Source organism: Cutaneotrichosporon oleaginosum (genome assembly GCF_008065305.1).
Source record: "Cutaneotrichosporon oleaginosum strain ATCC 20508 chromosome Unknown ATCC20508_contig05, whole genome shotgun sequence".
Taxonomy (NCBI): domain Eukaryota; kingdom Fungi; phylum Basidiomycota; class Tremellomycetes; order Trichosporonales; family Trichosporonaceae; genus Cutaneotrichosporon; species Cutaneotrichosporon oleaginosum.
Window position 1 is genome coordinate 249070 of NW_027072174.1, and position 22801 is coordinate 271870.

General features: G+C 60.7%; 9 protein-coding genes across 9 annotated transcripts; 6 read left to right on the forward strand and 3 right to left on the reverse strand.

The window, feature by feature from the left end:
• Positions 1-557: 557 nt before the first annotated feature.
• Positions 558-2400, reverse strand: COLE_05616 (uncharacterized protein; the record flags this gene model as incomplete). The annotated part of the gene is made up of 2 exons (XM_018421424.2): positions 558-2180; positions 2287-2400. 2 exons carry the CDS (start codon positions 2398-2400, stop codon positions 558-560), a joined length of 1737 nt encoding a protein of 578 aa, XP_018277831.1.
• Positions 2401-3754: 1354 nt separating this feature from the next.
• On the forward strand, positions 3755-4906 carry COLE_05617 (uncharacterized protein; the record flags this gene model as incomplete). Its single annotated transcript, XM_018424830.1, has 3 exons — positions 3755-4113; positions 4185-4591; positions 4641-4906. 3 exons carry the CDS (start codon positions 3755-3757, stop codon positions 4904-4906), a joined length of 1032 nt encoding a protein of 343 aa, XP_018277832.1.
• Positions 4907-5049: 143 nt separating this feature from the next.
• Positions 5050-7060, reverse strand: COLE_05618 (uncharacterized protein; the record flags this gene model as incomplete). Its single annotated transcript, XM_018423551.2, has 6 exons — positions 5050-5831; positions 5866-6147; positions 6182-6404; positions 6446-6770; positions 6808-6892; positions 6925-7060. The coding sequence occupies 6 exons, from the start codon at positions 7058-7060 to the stop codon at positions 5050-5052; spliced, it is 1833 nt and encodes a 610-aa protein (XP_018277833.1).
• A 446-nt stretch (positions 7061-7506) lies between these two features.
• On the forward strand, positions 7507-8680 carry COLE_05619 (uncharacterized protein; the record flags this gene model as incomplete). Its single annotated transcript, XM_018424999.1, has 3 exons — positions 7507-7849; positions 7885-8408; positions 8444-8680. 3 exons carry the CDS (start codon positions 7507-7509, stop codon positions 8678-8680), a joined length of 1104 nt encoding a protein of 367 aa, XP_018277834.1.
• Positions 8681-10408: 1728 nt separating this feature from the next.
• On the forward strand, positions 10409-11184 carry COLE_05620 (uncharacterized protein; the record flags this gene model as incomplete). The annotated part of the gene is made up of 5 exons (XM_018420428.1): positions 10409-10516; positions 10627-10667; positions 10711-10823; positions 10883-11043; positions 11134-11184. 5 exons carry the CDS (start codon positions 10409-10411, stop codon positions 11182-11184), a joined length of 474 nt encoding a protein of 157 aa, XP_018277836.1.
• A 420-nt stretch (positions 11185-11604) lies between these two features.
• On the forward strand, positions 11605-12234 carry COLE_05621 (uncharacterized protein; the record flags this gene model as incomplete). The annotated part of the gene is made up of 1 exon (XM_065626425.1): positions 11605-12234. One exon carries the CDS (start codon positions 11605-11607, stop codon positions 12232-12234), a length of 630 nt encoding a protein of 209 aa, XP_065482236.1.
• A 3662-nt stretch (positions 12235-15896) lies between these two features.
• COLE_05622 (uncharacterized protein) lies at positions 15897-18432 on the reverse strand (the record flags this gene model as incomplete). The annotated part of the gene is made up of 6 exons (XM_018419402.2): positions 15897-16184; positions 16322-16811; positions 16849-16938; positions 17140-17281; positions 17709-18093; positions 18127-18432. 6 exons carry the CDS (start codon positions 18430-18432, stop codon positions 15897-15899), a joined length of 1701 nt encoding a protein of 566 aa, XP_018277839.1.
• A 49-nt stretch (positions 18433-18481) lies between these two features.
• Positions 18482-18706, forward strand: COLE_05623 (uncharacterized protein; the record flags this gene model as incomplete). Its single annotated transcript, XM_018419403.2, has 1 exon — positions 18482-18706. The coding sequence occupies one exon, from the start codon at positions 18482-18484 to the stop codon at positions 18704-18706; it is 225 nt and encodes a 74-aa protein (XP_018277840.1).
• A 607-nt stretch (positions 18707-19313) lies between these two features.
• On the forward strand, positions 19314-22567 carry COLE_05624 (uncharacterized protein; the record flags this gene model as incomplete). The annotated part of the gene is made up of 3 exons (XM_018420891.2): positions 19314-19434; positions 19499-21250; positions 21288-22567. The coding sequence occupies 3 exons, from the start codon at positions 19314-19316 to the stop codon at positions 22565-22567; spliced, it is 3153 nt and encodes a 1050-aa protein (XP_018277841.1).
• Between the last annotated feature and the right edge of the window lie 234 nt (positions 22568-22801).

Genomic DNA, 22801 nt, shown 5'->3' on the forward strand with positions numbered 1-22801 from the left:
AAGGGATGGGGATGAGAGATGGAGCAAAGAGAGCGTGTGGATATAAGTACAAGTGGGTTGAATGGAGTGTTTCAGTCAACTTCTCAAAACAGGTGGATCATTTAAAGGGTGTACATGAATTGTTTGAATTGAGACTCCATTCAGGCCTATTTGCTCGCGTCTGAGATCTGGTGGCACAAGTTGTGTTTGGGCTTGCCTCTGCAAGCAACTACGTCGTTCTTGATTGACTGCCCTGGCAACCCGTCTAGTGAGCACTGTGTTGGCCGCCCGAGAGGGCAAGTCCTCGACCTGATAATGTTGTAGGGGACAATTGACACGCGTCCACTTCGGTGGATGGCGGGAGCGAACAATCAACATTGAGATCAGGCCTGAGGTACCGTCTCATTGCCGGCCCACGCGCGTCAACTCTCTGGTATCTCAGTCGCAAAGGGACCCCATTCCCACTTGGCACTGCGCGTCCTGATAATACAAGTGACATCTAATGAAAGGACAAAGACCTAATGCTCCACCCACTAAAGGGGAATGCTTGCTGTATGCTACTCAACCAATCTTCCCGCTTAGACGAGGTTCTGCTGCTCAAGGGTCATTATGATGGAGTGGACGATCTCGGGGACCGAGTCCTTGCGGAGGTCGACGACGAGGTCGGCATCCGTAGGCTCCTCGTAGGGGTCCGAGATGCCCGAGAAGTGCTTGAGCTCGCCGTTGCGCGCTCTCTTGTACACGCCGCGGCGGTCGGCCGCCTCGCACTGCGCGAGCGGGGTGGCGACGTGGACGAGGAAGAAGTTGCCGCCGGGCCCTGCGACGGCGTCACGGAAGGCCTTGCGCGAACGCTCGTAAGGCGCCGTTGGGGCGGCGATTACGGCCGCACCGGCCTTGGTGAGCTCGGACGCGACAAAGCCAATGCGCTGGATGTTGCGGTGCTTCTCTTCAGGGGCGTGCGCCTGGTCGGGCGACAGGTCGCCGCGGAGCTCGTCGCCGAGAAGAAGCGAGACGGAGCGTCCACCGTGCTGCTGGAGAGTGACCTGGAGAGCACGGGCGATCGTGTCCTTGCCCGAGTTGTGGAGACCAGTGAGGAGGACGGTGAAGCCCTGCTTCGGGCGAGGGGGGTACGAGTCACGGAGGACCTTGACGACACCGGTGTACGAGAACCAGTCGGGGATGGCGGCGCCCGTGCGGAGGCGCTTGCGGAGCTCGGTGCCGGAGATGTCGGCGGTAGGAGTGCCCTTGGGCACCTCGTCGACCGGCTGATACTCGTCAGAGCCGGGGAGGTAGGTCATGGCCTGGAAGGGGACCATCTCGATGTCGAGCTCGTCCTTGAACTGCGCGACAAGCTCCTGGGCGTCGTACGGTCCGTAGAAGTCGACACCCTGCGAGTTCTTGCCAGGGCCGGCGTGGTCACGGCCAACAATGAAGTGGGTCGCACCGAAATTCTTGCGGATGATGGCGTGCCAGACCGCCTCACGGGGACCTGCCATGCGCATGGCAAGGGGCAGGAGGGCGAGGTGGGCGAGACCCTCAGGGTACGAGGGCATGAGGGCCTGGTAGGCGCGGACACGGGTGAAGTGGTCAACGTCTCCAGGCTTGGTGAGGCCGACGACGGGGTGGATGAGGACGTTGGAGCGGTGCTGGCGAGCGGCGCGGACGGTGAGCTCGCGGTGGGCGCGGTGCATGGGGTTACGGGTCTGGAATGCGGTAACCTTTCTCCAGGCCAGCTTGTGGAAGTGAGCGCGTAGTTCAGCTGGCGAGTAGCGGAGAGCGACGTAGTCGTAGTGGGTGGGGGCCTGGATGGCCTCAACCTTGCCACCGACGTAGAACTCCTTGGTCGAGTTGTGGAGGTACTTGACGGCGGGGTGGGCGAGGTCGTCGGCGCCCATGACCTGCTCGGCCTCGGCCTTCTTGTCGGGGCGGTAGACGTCGTCGACGGTAAGGATGGCCAGGGCGGCCTCGTCACGGAAGTCGCGGAGGGCGATACGCGCACCGGCCTGGAGGCCAAGGCGCTCAATGTCCTCCTGCGAAACGTCGAGGGTGATGGGCATGGAGAAGAGGGTGCCGCGGCGCTGGCCATTGACCTTGGCAAGGCGGAGGGTGTCGCGGACGGAAGTGTAGTCGGCCTCGTTCATGAAGCCCTCGAGCGGCGAGAAGCCGCCATTGAGGATGAGCTCGAGGTCACAGAGCTGGCGCTGGATGTTAGCACATTAATCGTCACGACAGTCGAGCCTGGCGGCGTGGTGGCAGGGAGCTGTGAAAACACCTCTCTGCACCAAAACCACAGTCCGCGCCACTCACCTCAGTGAGGTAGAGGTCCGGGAGGGCGCGGGCCTCCTCGACGAGCGTGTCGTGCTTGGGCGCGTCGCGAGTAAGAAGGTCCTTGAGGACGCCGCCGTGGGGAGTGTTGGCCATTTTGATAAGAACTGATCGGGGGAGACGAGGAACAGAACAGCAAGCATCAGTTTTAATACTCGTGCCGGGAGCAGGCGGCGAGATCAGCAAGAGGGAGGCAGATCGCGTCAGAACTAGAGAACCACGAAGAGGTTGAGTGAAAGCGCACAGTGGCGTGCTCGAGTTGCGTGACTTTACCAGGCATATTCCAGATGTTCATCAGCATACAAGGGAGCCAGGGCGAGGCCACGCGACGATGACGGCAGCTCCACCCCCCGGGCGCCCCAGCGCGCCCAGAGGCAGAGTGCATGGTGCGGAGATGAGTTGGGGGCCTGACGGCCTGGGAGTGGGAATACGCCGGAGGAGGTTGGACGAGCGGGATGGTCGGAGTATGCTCTTGAGTGAGACAGCAAGCGACATATGGCGTGATTTTCCACATGAGCCGCCACATCCCGCACAGGGTTAAGCCACGCGAGGCAACAGATCACGTGAGGAAGCGGTTGAATCTGATAAATGGAGTACGTGGAGGCTAATCCGGTTTTGAGAACGGGCTCGTTTCGCTCGAATGTCCACAGCCCAATCGCCTGCACGCGGACGTGCCCAACACTCTATCCCCGCATCGAACCAGCACAGCTACGGACATGATGACACCATATCAAGCGGAGTATTAAACGGGCCTGTGGCCTGTGGGCTCACTTGCATGTACACCTGCCATGAGTGGATCCGCATGTGGCAGCGCTGATCGTGGCGCTGACATCAGCACAAAAGTTTCCTGCCTAGCTGCGTGGAAGGTCGCCGTCCAAACTGGGGTGGTGCTTGGAGACCGTGCAGAGCGCTCAAGACGCTGCAGACAAGGCACCGGAGGGTGCCAGAATCTCAACGGAGCATGCTCCGAATATGACAGCAAGGCAATGGTTATGCTTAACTGGAGTCTGGAACAGGACTGGCGGAGCCGATACGTGGACTGCACGGAACCGACACCAGGCTCTCACGCGTGTCATAGGGGGCCGAGGAGCGCAAGACCCACGTATGACGTCCGAAACGAGACCATAGTCCGCTCGATGGCCGTCGGCCCTCAGCCGTCAGCAATCTACGTCCTCGCCCTCTTCTCGCACGGTAAGCAGCTACGCAGATGCACGCCTCCAACCTTCGTCGAGGTTCCACGCTCGCTACGCTGGCGCGAGCCAAGCCTCGCTGATTCATCTCAGGAGGTCGCTGAGCGGCACGGCGAGGTCCGGTTAGGACGCCGCCGGCAAGGGTTTTGGCCCATTGCCGGTGCGTCATCGCCCACCCACGGCCATAAAGCATGAGAGGTGCAGCACGAGTCTGTTCGATTCTTCCCGCCTTTCCCGCACCGAACACAGACCCAGACACCATGGCACCCACCGAGCAGAAGATCTGGATCGTCAACGAGAACCCGACGCACGAGGTGCAGCCGGACACGTTCCGCCTCGAGACCCGCCCCATCCCCGAGCTCAAGGACGGCGAGGTCCTCGTCCAAGTCGAGTTCATCTCCAACGACCCCGCCCAGCGCGGCTGGATCCAGAAGGGCTCCGACCCCGACCGCGCCTACGTCAAGCCTGTGCGCGCCGGCGAGCCCATGCGCGCCTCCGGCATTGGCAAGATCCTCGCCTCCAAGAGCTCCAAGTGGAAGGAGGGCCAGCGCGTCTACGGCTACTTTGGCTGGGCCGACTACGTTGTCGTCCCCGAGGCCGGCGTCGTCATGGAGGCCATGTGAGTATTATTTTTCGGCGCTCCGGTCTCCTGTCCTTTTTTCTTACATCGAATCGGTGAGCTGACATCAGCGACCTCCCCGGCGTGACTGCCGCTTCGCTCTCCATCCTCGGCATGGTCGCCGTCACGGCGTACCAGGGCATCTTCGAGGTCCTCGACTGCAAGCCTGAGCACACCGTCCTCGTCTCGGGTGCTGCGGGTGCCGTCGGCTCCGCGGCCATCCAGTACGCCAAGCACATTGTCGGTGCTAAGCGCGTTGTCGGTATTGCCGGCGGTGCCGAGAAGTGCAAGTGGGTCGAGAGCCTCGGTGCCGACGCCTGCGTCGACTACAAGGACCCCAACTTTGCCGCCAACCTCAAGGAGGCGCTCCAGGGCTACGCCGACCGCTACTTTGAGAACGTTGGCGGTGACGTCCTCAACGCCGCTTTCCGCCTCATCAAGCGCTACGGCAAGATCGGTATCTGCGGCATGATTTCGGGTGAGTTTAGAGACATTCGCCGAGAGAGCGAGAGCGCCGCTGACGTCAGGCTACAACGGCAAGGTCATCCCCCTCCCCAACTTCTTCGAGGTCATCTCGAACCGCATTACCATCGAGGGCTTCCTCGTCCTCGACGTCGTCGACCGCTACGGCGACATTGTCAAGAAGATCGCCGGGTGGGCCAAGGAGGGCAAGATCAAGCTCGACGACGCCGAGACTGTCGTGCCCACCAAGATCGACGACATTCCCAAGACGTGGCAGCGCCTCTTCCGTGGCGAGAACCGCGGCAAGCTCGTCACCCAGCTCGTCGCGTAAGCCATTGTGCGTTTTAGATGTTGAGACTAGCGCGCCGCGGCTGTAACCAGCTCAGCGGGAGTGGGCGGCGAGGCGTGGACTAGGTAGCATAGGGATCTGAAGAAAGCATGCATGCAGCAGTACATGTGTCTAATAGATACAACTTACGCGGCCTCGTCAGGCCCCGTGCTATCACTGTCCAGCTCGTCGGGCTCCTCGGGCTGCGGGTGACTCCACTCATAAGCGCTCTGCTCGCAACGGGGGCAGAACCACTCCCCATCAGGTAACTCCCACAGGGGCGGACGAAGGCAGTCCATGTGGTATCCCTCCTCGCAACGCTCGCATTCGAGAAATGTCAGATCGTCTCTCTCGCCTTCGTCGCAGTTCAAGCAGAGGTCGCCCGATTCGATGGGCGGCCACCGCTCGATCGCTAGTTTCTTCTCCTTGTTCTTCTTCCGTTCTCGGTCCTTCGCCTTTGCCTGCTTCTCCTTGTCCTTCTCGCGGAACGCGCCAACGTAGGATGCCCGTGAGCGCCCGCCGATACGGCCTCTATTACCCCTGCCCTTCCCGCGGCCCGGCTGGCGACCAGGGCCCGTCTTGACGGGCTCCTCTTCCTCTTCGCTGGAGCTGGCTGCCGCGTTGCCGATGCGTTCCTCGAGCGTCTCGTCCGGCTTGACTAAGAAAACAGTGTGCACCAAGCCGGGTGCAATGGAGAGTACCTCGATATTTTCCAGCTGTTCGATAGGCGTTGGCTCGCTTGCACTCAGGAAATCGGCGCCGAGGCCCAGCTCGCCATGCGTAGCGCCCTGTCCCCATGCGTAGGTCCGCTGTACATCATCGTCACCGATGACCGTCACAAAGTGGCTGATGAACCCCACGCCGAAGTCTTGCGCATTTCTGGGCACCTCGAGATCCTCAAAGTCCCGGTATGGAGCAGACGATGAGCCTTGAGTCAGTTATCAACCTCCAGAGAAACCAACCTCGTCCAACGAGCTTGAACTTGCCCGTGCCCCACATCTGGGTATCGTTGCCTTCGGTCCTGATGTAGCTGCTCGCCGGCCCCGCGTAAATAGCCGTAACAGGATGCCTGCAGCTGTCAAAGGGCACCGGGACAAGCGACTCGGTGACATGTTCCTGCGCGAGTTGTCCATACTGGTTGCTGCCCCAAGAGTAGAAGATCCCCTCCGTGTCGAGCGCGATGGCGTGGTAGTTCCCACACGCAATGGATACGATACGCTTGTTGCCAAATTCTTTAATGCGCTCTATCGTTAGCAATTGACTCGTTGTCCAACTCACTCGGAGGGGCCTGGTAGGTGAAGCCGATTTTGCCGCCTTTTAACAGCACCTCGCCAGTAGAGCCGTTCCCGAGGACACCAAACTCGCTCTTGCCCGCGGCATAGACGTAGCCCGCCGAGTCAAGAAAAAGGCTGAACGTCTGCCCTGTTGCAACTTGGCGGATTGTCCGTCCGCGTTCCCAAGGTCCTCGAATCCGCTCCAGGTCGGCATAATACTCGCCTGTCTGGCGTTAGCTCGCACTGCCTCGCCCGGGGGAAGACGCACAAGACCCAAGGGACTCCCTCGATTATCACCCGCGCCATACACCTTGTTGCCTGAGAAAAGAAGGAAGTGCGCCTCGCCTACCGCACCTCCTTCCCACTTCCCACCGTCTGGCCCGGGAACGTGCAGGGGCTCGTCGCAGGACACGACGTGCCACTTGTTGCGCGGGGTGGGATTCACCATGCCGAAGTATGGTACCCGCCCAAACACATGCGCCGTTCCCGCCAGATCGATGACAATCGTGTAGTTGGCCCGGGGCCCGCTAATGACCTTGGTGATCTTCAAATGGGACATGTACCGTGGTTTGACTGGCACGACGTGATCTTCTCTGGCTGTCAGCTCCGCTACCTCACACATTGACTCACATCTGCAGCTGGATTCCCTTCCCTCCCTCCTTGGTCGAGGGGAGAGTTGCGTTGCGCTCCCAGTCCATCCCACCGCAAATGAGAACTGTGGGTCAGGACAACCAACGAGCGACTCACTTCGGCCCCACTCGTGTCTCGAGTCCTGAGGTTCGGGAAGGTCGGGTCTGTCATCTTCTGGTTCGTCAAAAAAACTCGAGTTGGCGCGGGAGCGCGAAGCCGAGCGGCTGTTGGTGGGTTGGCGCTGGGAGGGCATGGCAGTAAGAGATGTTGTTGCAGAGCAAAGTAAATGAGCTGCCTCCACCGACCTTGACGCGTCCCAGGCACGCTGATAACCTCTTTTCGACGTCAATTACGTGGCTTTTATTGCAAGGGCCTGGGTGACATACTGCACCCCGGAGCCGCCCACGTGCCTGCGTGCGGGGGTGGAGGAGGCGGAGATCGGGAGAGGGGCGTCGCCGAGCCAATCAGAGGAGATGTCGAGGCTTCTCCGGCCGAAGCTCACGGTCATGGTGCGGAAGCCCTGATACATTTCTTACGGCTCTCATCTCGCTCTCTGCATTTCCCATTCCTCTCCCTCTCTCTGCCTCCAAAATGTCGGCGACGACCACAAGCGTCATCGCGACAGCAATAGAGCCTCGAGGCTCGCCACCACGCTCACCCACCTTTGACGGACACGATGCCGACATTGAGCTGAACAACATGTCGGGCGTCGTGGGCCGTGAGGCCGGTGAGCGCGACCCGCTCCTGCTGCGCGAGCGCATCGTACCCGATGACCAGCTGGCTCTGTTGCGTTCCCGCACGCGCGCCGACTCCAAGATCGCAAAGTTCTACGAGGCACAGAACGGCCACATCGACCGCCTCCTCAAGCCCATCCACGTCCACTCTGCCGAGGGCGCCGAGGCGGCCGACAGCATGGCTCTCAAAGTCAAGATTGCCGTCAACGTTTCATTCGCCGCCAACATCATCTTGGCAGGCGTGCAGCTGTATGCGGCCATCAGCTCCATGTCCATCGCCCTGTTCGCGTCATGTGTCGACGCCGTGTGTACGTCGCATCCTCGCACAATGGGCTAATAGAAGTCGACCCGTTCGCAAATCTCCTTCTCTGGGTTGCGCATCGCGCCTCCACACGCGCCAACCACGAGAAGTGGCCTATGGGCGGGTCCCGCTTCGAGACCATCGGCAACATCGTGTACTCGTTCATCATGATGGCGGTCAACCTTATCCTTATCGTCGAGGCCATCAAGCAGTTCGCCACGCACAGTGGCGACGAGACCAAAGAGTTCCACCTCGTCCCGCTCATCTGTGTGTGCATTGCGTGGGGCGTCAAGTTCCTTCTCTTCCTCTACTGCTTCGCGATTCGCAGCGCCAGCTCCCAAGTCCAGGTGCTGTGGGAGGACCACCGGAACGATCTCTTCGCCAACGGCTTCGCTATTCTCGCGAATGCCGGTGGTGCCAAGCTCGCATGGTGGATTGACCCCATGGGCGGCTCCGTCATCGCGCTGGCGATCATCGGCGTGTGGTGCCGCACAGCGTATGAGCAGTTCACGTTCCTCGCCGGCATCACGGCGCAGCCTGACTACGTCTCTCTCGTCACCTACAAGGTAGACGCATGACAAAGAGAACGAGCTGACACCAGGCCATGACCTTCTCGGATGACATCAAGATGGTCGACACTGTGCGCGTTTATCACTCTGGTCCCAACTTTGTTGTCGAGGTTGACATCGTCCTCGACCCGCACATGCCACTGTGGCGCGCGCACGACATCTCGCAGGATCTGCAGGACCAGATTGAGGCTCTTCCCGACGTCGACCGGTGCTTCGTCCACGTCGACCACGAAGTGACGCATGCACCGGAGCATCGCAAGAAGCAGTAGCCGCGCTGTGAGGACGGGTATTCGGGAAAGAGACGCAGCACCAAAGGCGGTCTCGGCGAAGACGAACCCTATTTACAACTTCATAATTACCTTTAATGCCGCAAGCCATAGAAATAGATCGATGCGATACGTACATTCTTCTGTCATGACTGCATGCCCAAGATCCCTCCTCCCTTATACTACACTTAGAGCTTGGCAGGCCGCTTGGTCAGCTTGCGCTGGTACGGCATGGAGGCGGTAAGGCCGCCGTCGACGGGAATCGGCTGGCCGTTGACGTAGCTTGCGTCGTCCGAGACAAGCCAGAGCGCGGGATGCGCGATCTCGACGGGCAAGCCGTGGCGGAGGAGGGGGTTGATCTGGCCCGTGGCGCCCTCGTTGTTGTTTGAGCGCGCGACCGCGAACACGGCCGCAGTCATGTCCGTCTGGATCAGACCGGGGCAGATGGCGTTGACGCGGATGTTGTACCCGGCGTACTCGTACGCGCCCGTCTGGGCCATGCTGACGACGGCGGCCTTGGAGGCCGAGTACGGGAGCGAGCCGGCGTTCGCGAGGCGGCCCGCGACCGAGGCGGTCAACACGATCGAGCCGCCAGGGATGCGCTTGCCGACACTGGGCGCGGCAGCCTGCATGGCCGGCGCAGCGTACTTGAGCGCAAGGAAGCCGCTGAGGACGTTGACGCGCTGAATCTCCATGAACTCGCTGACGGCGATCTCGTCAACGCGCCGCCCGCCGTGGGCGAGCGCCTGCGCCTGGCTCTCGCGCGAGGTGGGGTCGAACTTGCCCCACTCCTTCGGGCGGACGTTCGAAATTCCCGCGTTGGCAAAGTAGAAGTCGAGCTTGCCCTGCTCCTTGACGGCGCGCTCGACGATGCCCTTGACGGTCGCCTCGTCGGCCGCGTCGCCGCGCACACACGTCACCTTGGTCGACGGGAACGTCTTCTGGAGGTCCGACGCAAAGTCCGGCAGCGCGTCAGACAGATCCAGGAGGTAGAGAGCACGCGCACCCTCACGCGCAAAGAGGCGCGACGCGTACGTCCCGATGCCGGAGGCGGGGCCGACGCCGGTCACGATTCCGACCTTGTGGGCGACGCGGCCAGAGCCAATGTCCTCGCGCGCCGACTGGCGGATGCGGTCGAGCACTGCGGTGCGGACGCCGATGGCCTCGTTCTTGTCAAGCACTGGTGTGAGCTAAGGAGGGGGAGGAAGTGTGGTTGCGGCTGGTCGAGCAGGGCAGGCAGATCGCCCAGTTTCTTGCCCAGCAGCGACTCTCGTGACACCCCTTGGAAGGAGATACGCCTGAGAGCCACAGCCAACACTTGATCTCGTTCTACTACCTCCCACAGGTACTCACTGTCTGTTTCTGTGTCCAGATGGGCAAAGACGAAAGACGAGAACAGAGTAGGCGCTACATAAATGTCTCTGCCGCTGATCGGTTCACGCCGAAGCGAGGTCCGGCAACCAGACTGACCAGAACCGGATCAAGTGTGCCTGGGAGCCCCACACCACGTGGACAGTGCCCGCGAGATGCCGGCTGCCCACTCTGATTCGAATTTGATCCCGCTATGACGCGCGCGATTTGGGTGCGAGGCTCAAGATAGACGTCTCGATTACACCGTCCCTCTCTCGCACTCGCATCTCAACTCTGTGCTCTTCGTCTCTTGCTCATCGCATGTCCCCCATCACTCGCATCGCGTCTCTCTCCTCTCACATTGCAAAGAACGCACGCACCATGGCTACCAAGTCCGACCCCGCCACCTACATCTTCAACCACACCATGTTCCGTATTCGGGACCCCAAGAAGTCCATCGAGTTCTACGAGAAGGTTCTTGGCATGGAGGTGAGTGGTGACAGGCCTCAGTGCGACTTCATCCTTGAGATATCATCAATCCTTGCATTTCTCTGACCAGGTGGAACCTCCCTGCTCTCTTTGCTCCCCACTAACCCCAGTGCTTCCGCCAGTCCGACGGCCCCGACTTCACCAACTACTTGTGAGCAGTCGACTCTGCGCACTCCTTACAGAGCTGACACCAGCCTCGGCTACCCCTCCGGCTTTGGCTCCAAGGCCGGCGCGTCCAAGGAGGAGAAGGGCGACGCCTTCACCGCTCGTGAGGGCGTGCTCGAGCTCTGCCACAACCACGGCACTGGTGCGTCATGGACCGTCCATGGCCAGCCGCCTGAAATAGCTCCACCAGGCTGACACCAGAATCCGACCCCACCTTCAAGGGCTACGCTTCGGGCAACGACGAGCCTGGCCGCGGTTTCGGTCACATCTGCATCGCCGTCGACGACCTGCAGGCCGCATGCAACCGCTTCGACGAGCTCGGCGTCAAGTTCAAGAAGCGTCCTGAGGAGGGCCGTATGCGCGTGAGAGGAGATGGCTGGTGGCCTCCAAGGTCTTTCTCGTGGAGACGTTGATGATGGCCATCAGCATGTGTTGAGCTCGGCTGACATCAGCACATTGCCTTTATTTACGACCCCGATGGGTACTGGATCGAGATTCTGTAAGTGTCCATCGTTATCAACGGAGAAGGCTGACGGCCAGCTCGAAGAACCCGGGCCAGGCTGGTGCCTAAGTGGGATCAGTACACGCGACAGTAACATGAAGATGCAGGTTTAAGCAGTCTGAGGTGCTGGCCTGGGCGTCGGAGCTCACATCCATCAGTGCTGGCGTAGACTCAGTCGCAGCACTCTGCAAGTGTACACCCGATTCGAACCCTTGACAAAGTCCTTTCGCGCTAGAAAGAACGGGGATGGCGAGTGGGCTCAAGGACGCCATGGCGCGATGGGCAAGCCATGCCAAATGGGCAGTTGGCATCCGCCCGACACCAGCGCTCAGCCAACTGTGGCATTGCACGGCGCACCTGACCACGAGCGAACCCTCGCATCACTGGGAATCATTCGACATGGATAAGCAGAAGCGCGAGCATGACGTTAGCTGCGCTTAGTTCAGTGGGCCCGCACGAGCTGGCACGCTCACGCCTCGGAACCACCGCGCCAACGAAGTACCGCCATCATCATACTGCCCACCACCGCATCCTCCGACCTGAACTCACCACGCGGAGGGAGGACAGCATCTCAAGCGGTACCATGCCCCGGCGCCAGCTCCAGCATCACTCCTCGACGCCACGCATCTCGCCCTATACCCATCCTCGCATATGTCCACTCCTCACACCAGCCAGTTCTCAACGCCCTGCCTCCCATGGCGGCCTTAATCGATCGAGCTATTATACCCTACATCGCATCCGGGAATGCTTGCAAGCTTCTATGCCGCCGCATGTCTTCTTCTCGCACCGTCGCAACGTGTCTTACCGCCCCCGGGCAGCCCGCTTCTGCCGTTTCTGCCTCACTCCCGTTCCAGATCCGCTTACTTCGGCCCGGCTTGCTTCTCTTCCAGCAGGAACGTTCTCGGTAATTCTGCGGAACATTCCTAGAAAACGTTGCCTCGCCACTCACCCACTCGCCGCTCACCCACTGATCCTCCCTCCTACTGAACTGCACCCTCCTCTACTCCTGACACAGGATATGGTTATGCATGCTCAGTCGGACGGAGTATGAGATGTAGATACAGCTATGACAGCTAGTTGGCTCTGGCGCCCCGGCCGCGGCCGCGCCCAGGCGGGCGGGGGGGCAGGCGCGAGCGGCACAGCTCCGCGCGCTGGATATGCATGAGCAGCTTGTCCTTGCGGGCCTGGCGTCAGTGCTTCCTCCGCGGGGCTTACGTAGGCGGTCCCGCACACGGGGCACTGGAACGGCTTCTCGCCGGCTGCCGTTAGCGGAGGGGAGGGGGAGACGCACTGTGCTTGCGTCTGTGCCGGTTCAGGTCGTTGCGGCGGGTGAAGGCCTCGGAGCAGTCGGGGCAGGGGAAGCGGCGCTGGAGTTAACGAGTGCGGGTCACGGGGCAGACGTACGGCAGGCGGCGCGGAGCCGGAGCGGCCGCCGCGGCGCGACGTGCTGGGCCCTGCGCTCGGGCCGTCGGCGTCGGCGCCCTTCCAAGGCGTCCCGAGATATTCGCGCGGGCGTATGTCGTGCGACGAGTTGTGGTTGATCGAGTTCTCCATGGGCCCGGCGCCGGGCCAGTCGGGCGCCGAGGGGAACGGGAACACGGGCGGCTGGACGTGTATGCCCATGTGGTTCATGTTGTTCGGGAGAGGCAGCATGTTCTGCAGCGGAGGCAGGTGGTTGGACATGCCAAGGTTGTCGAGGTGGTTCATGTGGTTCATGGGCATGTGGTTGAGATGGTTCGGGGGCGAGAGATGGTTCGGCGCAGGCAGCGTGTGGTTCATGTACGTGTCGTGTATGTTCGAAAGGCCGAAGGCTGGCTGAGCCTGCGTGGGGTTTTGGTTCTGGTTGGGAGTGGGGCGCTCCGACTCGGCGTGCTGCTGCTGTTGCTGTTGCTGCTGCTGCTGCTGCTGCTGCTGCGTCGGAGGAGGCCCAGCGTGGCCATATACTTGATGCTGCGGGTAGTAGGGCGGGTTGAAAAGCGATAGACGAGGAGGGAGCGGACGGTCGTGTGGGTGTACATATCCTAGTACGTTGAGGCCGGAGGGAGGCGGGGCGGAAGCGGAAGCGGGTCTGGGCTTATTATTGAACGGATCGCCCTTGTCATAGTACCCGTCGCGCTCGTAGTGGTCAAACCCATCTGGGCCATCGCGATCGCGCGTGGCTCTGCCACCGCCACTGCCGCTACCACTGCCAACACCACCGCCTGTGCTCGTAGCACCTGTGCTGCCTCCAACCGGCGCAAACTTATTCTCGTCACGCCGGTCATACCGATCGTAACTCGCGCGCCAGCGCTCGAGCACGCTGGGCCCCGAGGGCTGCTCGGTGCGGCCTAGCCATGGGACATTCTGGCGGTCCCACATTTCGTTTTGAGTCCAAATTGGCGGAAAATACATGCCCTTGTTGAGCGCCGGCAGGGGCGAGTGAGAGTTGGACGCGGGAGCTTGAGCTTGGGCTTGGGTGGGCGGCTGGGCGGGGCGCGCGGTTGGGCGCCGCCACGCCGTTGGCCACACCGTCGACGTGCCCGTCGATGCCGTCGGGCGTGCGCTTCCCCATCTGTGGGGTGCCTGTGTTGCTCGGGTCGCGGTCCATGGGCGTCGCCCCCGAGCCGGGCGAGGACGAGGGGGCGCTGGCGGCGGGCGCCGGCGCCGATGCGGCCTCGGGCGTGCTGCGCGGGGGTGAGCCCCCAGCGTAGATGGAAGAATACATTGTGTAGAAGGATGAGCGTGGGCGAGATGTCAAGATGTCAAGATATCTAGGCCAGAGGACAGGAGGCGGTGACTGTGGCGGTCCGATGTGGTGAGGTAAGTGTGGCTTGGATCTGGGGCCGGGGACTTGGGGGCCTGGGAACTTGGGAGAGAGGGAGAGGGGGAGGGATGAAGGAGAGGGGATGGGGCCAAGAGAAAGATGATGTACGCCAGTGTTGAGGGCTTGGGTTGATGAGAGACAGCGTGAGGAGAGGCGGCTTGAGGATTGAGGAGGGCTTTGTGGGGGCTACAAGAAAGCGGATCGCCGGGCGTGGGGCGAAGGGATGGTGAGAGACAGAGGGCAGAGCTGGGGCTTTATCAGCACTTGGCGTGTCGGGGCGGGGGTGGCTGAAGAAGTGTAGGTGGCCGACGGAGCGACGGAGAGGGATGGCGACGAGCAACGAGGACGAGGGGGGAGGAGGACAAGAATGAGGACGAAGATGAGGTGGGGAGGTTTGAGACTGTTGCGTCTCTCGACGCCCCACTGCTGCCCCTTCCTCGTTGCTCGCTGCCCTCGGGTCAGCCGACCGCCTAGTCGTCCTCCACGCGCCCCGCGCCCCGCACCTTCTGCGCCCTCCGTCCTCCGCCCTCCGCTGCCCGCGGCCTGCGGACTGCGCCCACACCCACGCCCCCTGGCCATCGGATCGCCGCTTGATGTCCGGGACGGCGGATGCGCGAGGCGATCTAGCGGGGTGTGGCGGGCGGGCAGAGGGGCGCAGGACAAGCGGGGGGAGATTCGCACAAATGGCGGGGAGAGCGGCGAGGATGGGTGGGGATGGACGGAGATCGGCACGCGTTGAATGCGAGTCTGAGAGTCCTGTGCAGACGCTGTATGCTGCGTTGAGGCCGATCAGTGTGTCGCACGGTGTGCGTGGGTGAGCTCGATGGCTGGGAGCTGGGAGAGTGAGTAGAGAGGAGATCGAGGGGGTGGGGACGAGTGGGGAGAGGGAGGAGGGAACAGTGACACAAACGACAGAGTCCTCCTCGCGCTCCCACATCCCCTTGCCATTCGCACTCGCCGAAACAGACAGATGCAAAGGCAGAGGCAGACACAGACGCAGTCAAAATGAGATTGTAATTGAGAGGATGAGTGGTGGATCGTGAAGGATAGACAAGAGTGCGTCGTCACTGACTGGCCTAAACCGAAGCATTAAGCGAGATAGGGAGCTAGTCTGACGAGCTGACGAGCTGCTCTGCTATCGCAACACTATGACGGACCCCGCCACTCAGTATCCAGTTCCGTAGTGTCACACAGCTCACGGTGCATAGTTCCATCCCGTAATTCCCGCAACTCGTCTTCAAGTCTGGAACGATTCGATGCGCAGCGAGCAGCACGAAGCCTCCCACCGCGTCATCAATTTCCGAGGCATGAAGTCGCACGTCATTCGCCACTGCCATCTCCACTCTCTCTCTCTCTCTCTCTCTCATCTACTCCTCCGCACATGCCACACAGATGCATCCCGAACTCGTGCCACGCTTCCCAATATTCCATCCTCTTCGGCCGCCGCTTCTACAGTAAATTAAGGGGCAGCAATCAGATTCCATCAATTCCAACAGGCCAGCGGACACCTCCTCCATCCCGACAACCGACACCCAACTAAGCAACTGCCGACCCCCAACCAACGACCACTGACCACCGACAGACATCTTTGTACCGTACCGACATAGCCGACAGGGGAAAATTTGTGTAAAATGTGTGTAACGAATGTGTGTAACAAATGGTCGCTTAAGGTAATCGCAAAATCCTTGTAAAATCGCTGAAATACACGCACAAGCTCACACGCACAAGCTCACACGCACGCGTGGCATCGTATCATTTCGTGATCGGGGCGTGGCATCAGGCATACAACACGTAGAGCGGAGCCGACCACACCGCATGATGGTGGATTAAGGGAAGAAATTCCCACACAGCTCAAGATTCAATCGGCCGTGCGGCTCTGCTCTGTCCATCTCTCAACACAAGTCTCCTCCTCACACAATATTGGTCGGCATGAGCGGCGTGCGCTCTCCTTCAGTCTCGAGGGCAGGGCGTGCGACCGCGGCACGTAGCGAGCCCCAGATAGAACTGACACGGGCCCCCGCGCGCGCAGCCCACGAGCCTCGCGCCCTTGGACCTGCCTCGCCATCGTCTTCCACCGCACCATACCCTGCCCCTGCCCCGTCCTCGGGCGTCGCGTTCCGGTCGACGACCGGAGTGATTGTAGTCGAACCCGATAGATCCGTCGTTGGAATCGTGACGTCCGCACGGCAGGTAGGACACTGGTCGTCAGCATGAAACATTCCGCCCACGTCGTAATCGAAACCGTCCTCTGGCCTCTGGGGAGAATTGAAAGCGAGGAATTTAATACAGCTCTCAGGCCCGCCAGGCAGCACAGAGACACGACAGATTCACGTACCAGCTTTCTCCACTTGAGGAGCCACTCGTCACACTCGTCCTTGTGGAAAACATGTCCGCAAGGAAGGATGCGCACGATCTCTCCCTTGTGGAAGTTGTCCATGCAGATGGCACATTCGTCCTTGGAGTAGTAACGCTTGCTCTTGCGACGCTCCTTGCCCCGGCGACGAGGTGGTTGTGTATGTGAAGGCGCAGTCGCGTCCGCATCCGCCTCGTCGTCGGCCTCCGCGGAACGCGTCGTAACATCCGAGTCACCCTGTGCAGCGAGAGTTTCCGAAGGATCGGTTGTCTCGGGAGCACCATCGGTTGTCGTCTCGGCCGAGTCATTTGTCGCTGTCAACTGTGGTTTTGCAATGCCGCCGTCCCCTTGTTGCGACCCCTCGTCCTTGTCCGACTCGGAGTCGTCCTTCTCCCACACAATGTCTGGTGCCCACACACGCTCCGGCAAAGAAAGGACAACGGTAGGTGGGGCTCGATTCGCTTCACGCTGACTAGTTGAATCAGCCAATGTAAGAGGAGATGACTCACCGGGCCACACGGACACGATGCGCCGCAACCGTGGCGATGAGGAACAGGGATGGCATGAGGAGGGCGAAAGTCAGCAGACTGCCAAGGGCGCTAGTGTCAGTCGATCATTCTGGGCTTATTCTCCGGCACCACGGAAAATGGGGTGGGTAGGACGAGAAAGTGGAGGAGGACGATGGGCAAGTTGGGTGGGGGCAACTTGTGATAGACATGGAGCAGAGAGGCAAGTGGTACAGAAGGAGTTGCAAGTGTGGCGGAATGGTCGCAACCTGCTGAAACACGGCGGCGGCTTACCTTCCATCGTCGGATGCTTCGCCGACTTCGACGCAGATTCCAGGCTTCCCCTTGACGGTGTGGTTCGATAACAGATCACGGAGGATGAGGTAACTTGCGCGTGACACAAATACGCTAGGGATAATAATGCCAGAGGTATCTTCTGTGGATTATCAGCGATGCGCCAAGGAAGGGTGGTTATGAGCGTTCAAAGGCGGCAAGAGGCTGAGAACAGAAGCGACAGGCGGAAGAGGCAAGGTCGCAGGGGACGCCAGTAAAACAGACTGCTAGGATGGTGAGATGGGGAGATGGCGACGTGCCGGTCGCGTTCGGCGAAGCGCTATGTCTCGCCTGTTGCTCGTCAACCATCGCTGTGGTTGCAACATGGCACATCCCCAGAGGAGATGCAGGAGGGGGCACGCGACGCCAGAAAAGGTCTCTGTCCAATCCGGGTGTGCTCCTTGAAGCAGTCATGCTCCCCAAACGACACATGCGCCATTACTTCAGCCACACTGAATCTGTTCTCGGGCCGCGAAAGCGAGGTGGCTTTGCGCACGGCTGGACCCAGATCTGGCAGAAGAGCAACTCACCGGGTGAAAACATAGTAATCAGGTTCTCTCTCGCGCGCCCTTCCTCGTCGGTCTCTCCGGGGTGCGCAACCGAGTCACCAACAATCACAGCAGCGGCGCCTCGCTCCTGCGCGGCGACGACCTTGGTCGCGAAATCGCACCCGCCGCGCTCAACAAGGGCGATAGTGTAGGGTGGAAGTGGGTATGCGGGGCGAATGGGCGGCCATGTGGGCGCGACACAGGCGCGCTCCGGCGCCTCTTTCCCCTTGTCATCCTTTTGCGGCTTCGGTGGGGGCAAAACGACAAAGGGGCGCAAGACGCCGGAGATGGGCAGCTGAGCGGTGGGCCCGAGCCAGTCTGGGAATGCGGCGGGGCGGTGGGGAAGCGTGAGGTTGCTGCCATCAACCTGGGGTTAGCTATGTCAAGCAAGCTCTCGTACAGAGACGGTGACGGCGCCCTCTCCTCCGCCGAGCCAATGTGCGATCCAGCCGCCAGAACGCTCGCGGGCGTCGGGGATCCACGGTGCCGTGGGGTCGGCGAACAGTGCGCGGATGTCGGCGGCACGTGCCGCAGCCTCATGAGGGGGAGTCTTGTAGAACGCAGTGCTGGCGAACTCGCGGGGCTCGGGGACGAGGGGTGCGCCCGAGACAAGCACGACGGTGGCGAGGAGGGCAAGACCGGCGCCAAACCATGGAAACCTTGAGGGTGTTGGGGGCGGCGAGCCGAGTCCCCGCGAGGACTGCATCGGAGGGGGTGTGAGAGAGGTGGTAGGAGGACCGAGGGGGGAGCGGGTGATGAAGAGAGGAGTGATGGCAAGAGGAAGACGGATAAAGATCCAAGGCGTATCGGTGGCAACTTGGGTGGTGTGGCCGTGCCTGGCCTGTGCTATTCACACTGGGCATTCTGGCGATCGTCACCCATCTTCCATCATCCCTCATCCATCATCCATCATCCGCAACCCACGTAGGCGCCTTGCACTCCAGCTCTCAGGCGGTCAGGCTGCCACGGCAAGGTGGTAGACGGACTACCCGAGCTCGGTGGAAGCGGCGTCGTGGAGAATGCCGGAAGGAACGCAGTATTAGCGGATAGAATGACGTCCAATGGTCTATGCAAGGACGATTGCTCAGAGAAATCGCGCAACTGCAGGGTATTTCGTCGCTATTACAGTATTAGCGCTAGCAATTAGGATCTTCCAGAAACGCCTCAATCCGCACCACTGACCTGGACCCGGTGGCAGCTGGATCCTCGGCTCGCGCAGAGCCTTGTTTATTATATCAGCCGAGCATGCCCACCGTTCGACATGCAAGATGTTTACTGGCCACTGTGTGCGCCGCCTTGGTGAGGTTGTGACGGCGCTACAATGATGGGGGAAACCTGACGGTGGATGATTGGCAAGGCACAACAAGTAGTAATAACCTTTCCGCCCGCACAGAGTTGCCAGATTACGCGCCAATTATAATCAACTCGAGTTCTCCGTCGTGGATCGAACGCGCGACTTTCCGACATTGTCAACAACGGACAGTTTCTGATCTCCGGCCGCTCCTCCCAACTTCTTTGACGCGCTGCACCATGCACCACTTGCGGTTGCCTTTACATCCCCACATCACCAACACTTGACAGGTCGCCATGTCCTCCGGCTCGGACCTCGATGCCCAGGTTATCTCCTGCTTGCAGGCTACCCTCGACCCCCACGAGGCCACTCGCCGTGCCGCCGAGGAGCAGCTCAAATCTCTCTACCAGCACCCAGGTATGCCTAGACCACCTCATCACATTACTTCCTTCCCCCCTTGCGCCTCAGTGCTAACGTGCAGAGGGCGGTCTGAGTCTTACTCGAATTCTGGCCGACTACAACGTCTCACTGCCCCAGCGCCAGTCCGCTGGTATCCTTCTACAAAAGTATATTGACAAGCACTGGAGTGCTTGCTCTGATGCGTATGAGCCCCCCGCCACCCCAAGTGAGGCAAAGGCCGCCATCCGACCGATGCTACTGCGCGCCCTCTCCGACCGCGAGCGCAAGGTCCGTACCGCCGCTGCTTTCGCTTGCTCCACCGTAGCCCGCTCCGACTGGCCTGACGACTGGCCTACTCTTCTGTCTGAGCTCATCACCTTGCTACAGACGGGCTCACCAGATGCTGTCCACGGCGCAATGCGCGTTGTCACCGAGTTCGTCAAGAACGAGCTGAGCGAGGACCAGCTTGTTCCCGTCGTGCGCGACCTTGTTCCCGCACTCCTTTCCATTCTCGGCAGCCCTGGCGTACACTCCTTCCTCACCCGCGCAGAGACGGTCGCCGTCTACCGTCAAGTTGTGACATTGCTCGAGATGCTCAAGGAAGAACACCCCCAGGCTGTGCGTCAGGCGCTCAACAGCATGGCGCCTGTATGGTTTGACGCGTTCACCCAGTTGCTCAGCGTCGATGCCGCCGTCGACCTTCAGACTAGTTGGGAGAGCCTCGCGCTGCGTATTCGCATCTTCCGCGTGCTCCTCCAGTTCCAGACAAAGTTTCCCCGTTACATTGCCCCTCACATTCCCACCTTTCTCAGACTTTCCATTCTCAACCTCACTTCCCTCCTCCCTGCCTTCAACCGCTACTATGTCAGCTCGGACCCCGACTCCCCAGACCCACCCATCCCCGAGGACTCTTACCAGGTCAAGATGGATCTCGACGACCTCGCATCCGCGATATTTGAGTATCTGGAGCCGACGGTGCGCTCTAAGGACGCTCAGGAAATTCTCCTCAACGCCTCCGAGGAGCGTGGCACCGCCGTCATGGAGACCATCGTTGGGCTTGTCCTCACCTACACTCAGGTGACCCGGCAACAGGAGGAGGAGTGGCTCGAGGACGCAAACGCCTTTGTGGAGGACGAGGATGAGGACAACTTTGAGTACTCTCTGCGCATTATCGGGCATGACCTGATGGGCTCAATGATCGACAAGTGGCCACGTCCCGTCGGCGCAGTGGTAAACGAGATCGCGAAACGGCGCGTACACGAGAGTGCAGCTGCACACGCGTCCGGCAACGCAGACTGGTGGAAGCCGCTCGAAACTATGCTCGGGCTCCTCGGCGGCATTGCCGACGACCTCACTAATCTCCTCGAGCAGGACAGCGATGCTGGCCGCCAGCCCACCCTGGACCTGGCTTACTTCTTTGACCAGGTCATCCCTAGCCTACTCGTGCAGACGGACGCGCCGTTCCTGCAGGGTCGCGCTTTCGTCTTCGCCTCCCAGTTCGCAAGCCCGCTTTCTGACAACGTCGCGCAGCACTACCTCAATGCCACCGTAGAGGCACTGAGCTCGGAGAACATCTCCGTGCCAGTCAAGATCTCGGCCGTGAAGACGATCCGCAACTTCTGCCGACATGTCGACTCGAGCATCATGAGCGCGCAAGCGCCCAAGGTGCTGTCGCTGCTCCTTCCAGTGCTCTGGGGCATGACGAACGAGACGCTTTACCTCATTCTGGAGACTATTCACTCCGTGGTTTCGCTTGACAAGGCAGCCCTCAATGCCGAAAGCACCAATGCAATTTGCGAGCACGTCTACAATGAGTGGCTGAAGAACACGACTGGTAGGCAGAGACTTCCACGCGTGATTGCTGACCAAAGATCCAATCTTCACCGCTATCACCGAGGAGCTTGTTGAGTCGATCGCATCGTCGCCGAACCCATCGGCAATTTCGACCCTCGTGAACTTCCTCTCGCCCCGCCTTGCGGAGCTCATTACCCAGCCGGTCGACGAGGACACGTTGCACGTTCCCGGCGAGGCCATTCAGCTCGCCAATGCCATTGTTAGGCCACGCGGAGGGCCCCTCGAGGCCGAGTACATCGGCACGGTGACCGTTGCTGTCATGAAGGTCCTCGAGCAGACCGACGACATGGAGGTAATCCAGCGCGGCATGCTCCACCTCACGTACATTGTCCGCAAGGACTGCGACAAGCTCATTGAGTGGCACGCACCAGACGGGACCAACGGCATCGCGCGCATTTTTGGGCTGCTGGGCCGCTTCTTGGCGCCTACCTTCTCCGAATCGGGCGGCATCTTCGTTGGCGACCTCGTCATGCACCTCTTCCGCAAGGCGGGCTCTGCGATCGCCCCGGTTTTGGGTGATCTGCTCAGCGCCATGGCCTCACGCCTCGCTACTGCGCAGACCGACAGCTTCATACAGTCAATGATTATTCCGTTCGCGTACCTCTTCGGAACAGAGTACACTGAAGAGTCGCTGGCGCTTCTCCAGTCGTTCCAGCCCGTCACTGTCGGGCCAGGCCAGACTGCACCGGCACTCGACCTTGTGCTGCAGAAGTGGAGCGATGTCGCAGACACAATCACCGGCTCGTGGAACATCCGCGTCAATGACCTCGGCCTCTGCAAGCTGTTCAGCGCGGGGTCTCCAGCCCTCAACCGCGTGCGCGTCAAGGGAGACCTGCTGATCACGGACGCAAACCGCAACCGCATTATGACGCGATCGCGCACTCTGGCGCAGCCCAACACGTACTCGGAGATTCCGTTCCCCATCAAGGCGCTCAAGCTGCTGCTCAAGGACGTGCAGGTTGAGGGCAAGGGGAAGGGCAAGTCGAAGGGCGGGCTCGACGTACCCGAGGACGACGGCGACGAGGAGTGGGACGACGACGATCTCCTCGCAGGCCCCGCGCCCGACGACGAATTCGCGCTGCTGAGCGACTGGCTTGACGCGGGTCCCAATGCCAGCGATGCGCAGGACGACGACGAGGACCTCAAGGCGGACCCGCTGGCGCAGATCGACATGGGTGAGCACATTACCGAGACACTGCGGTCGTGCTACGCGTCCAACGCAAATGGGATGCACGAGATGGTGGGGGCGCTGTCGGCAGAGGAGAAGGGGGTGCTGCAGGGTGTTTTGACCCTGTAAGTGAGCATTCGGTGGAATGAATGTCTTGCAGAGGAGTTTTTAGCATTCATGGGATTGAATTGCTCACTTTATAGTGGCATAATGCATATTGTACTAGAGTTACAAAAATGGGGGGTGCATGTGCGTACGGATTTGCGAGTTTGCTTTGGGTGTGCTTGGCGTGCTCTGGGTGGGGTTATGTGGATGCGTGCGTGTGTGCACGCGTGCGAATGCAGAGTTGATGATGAGATGCAG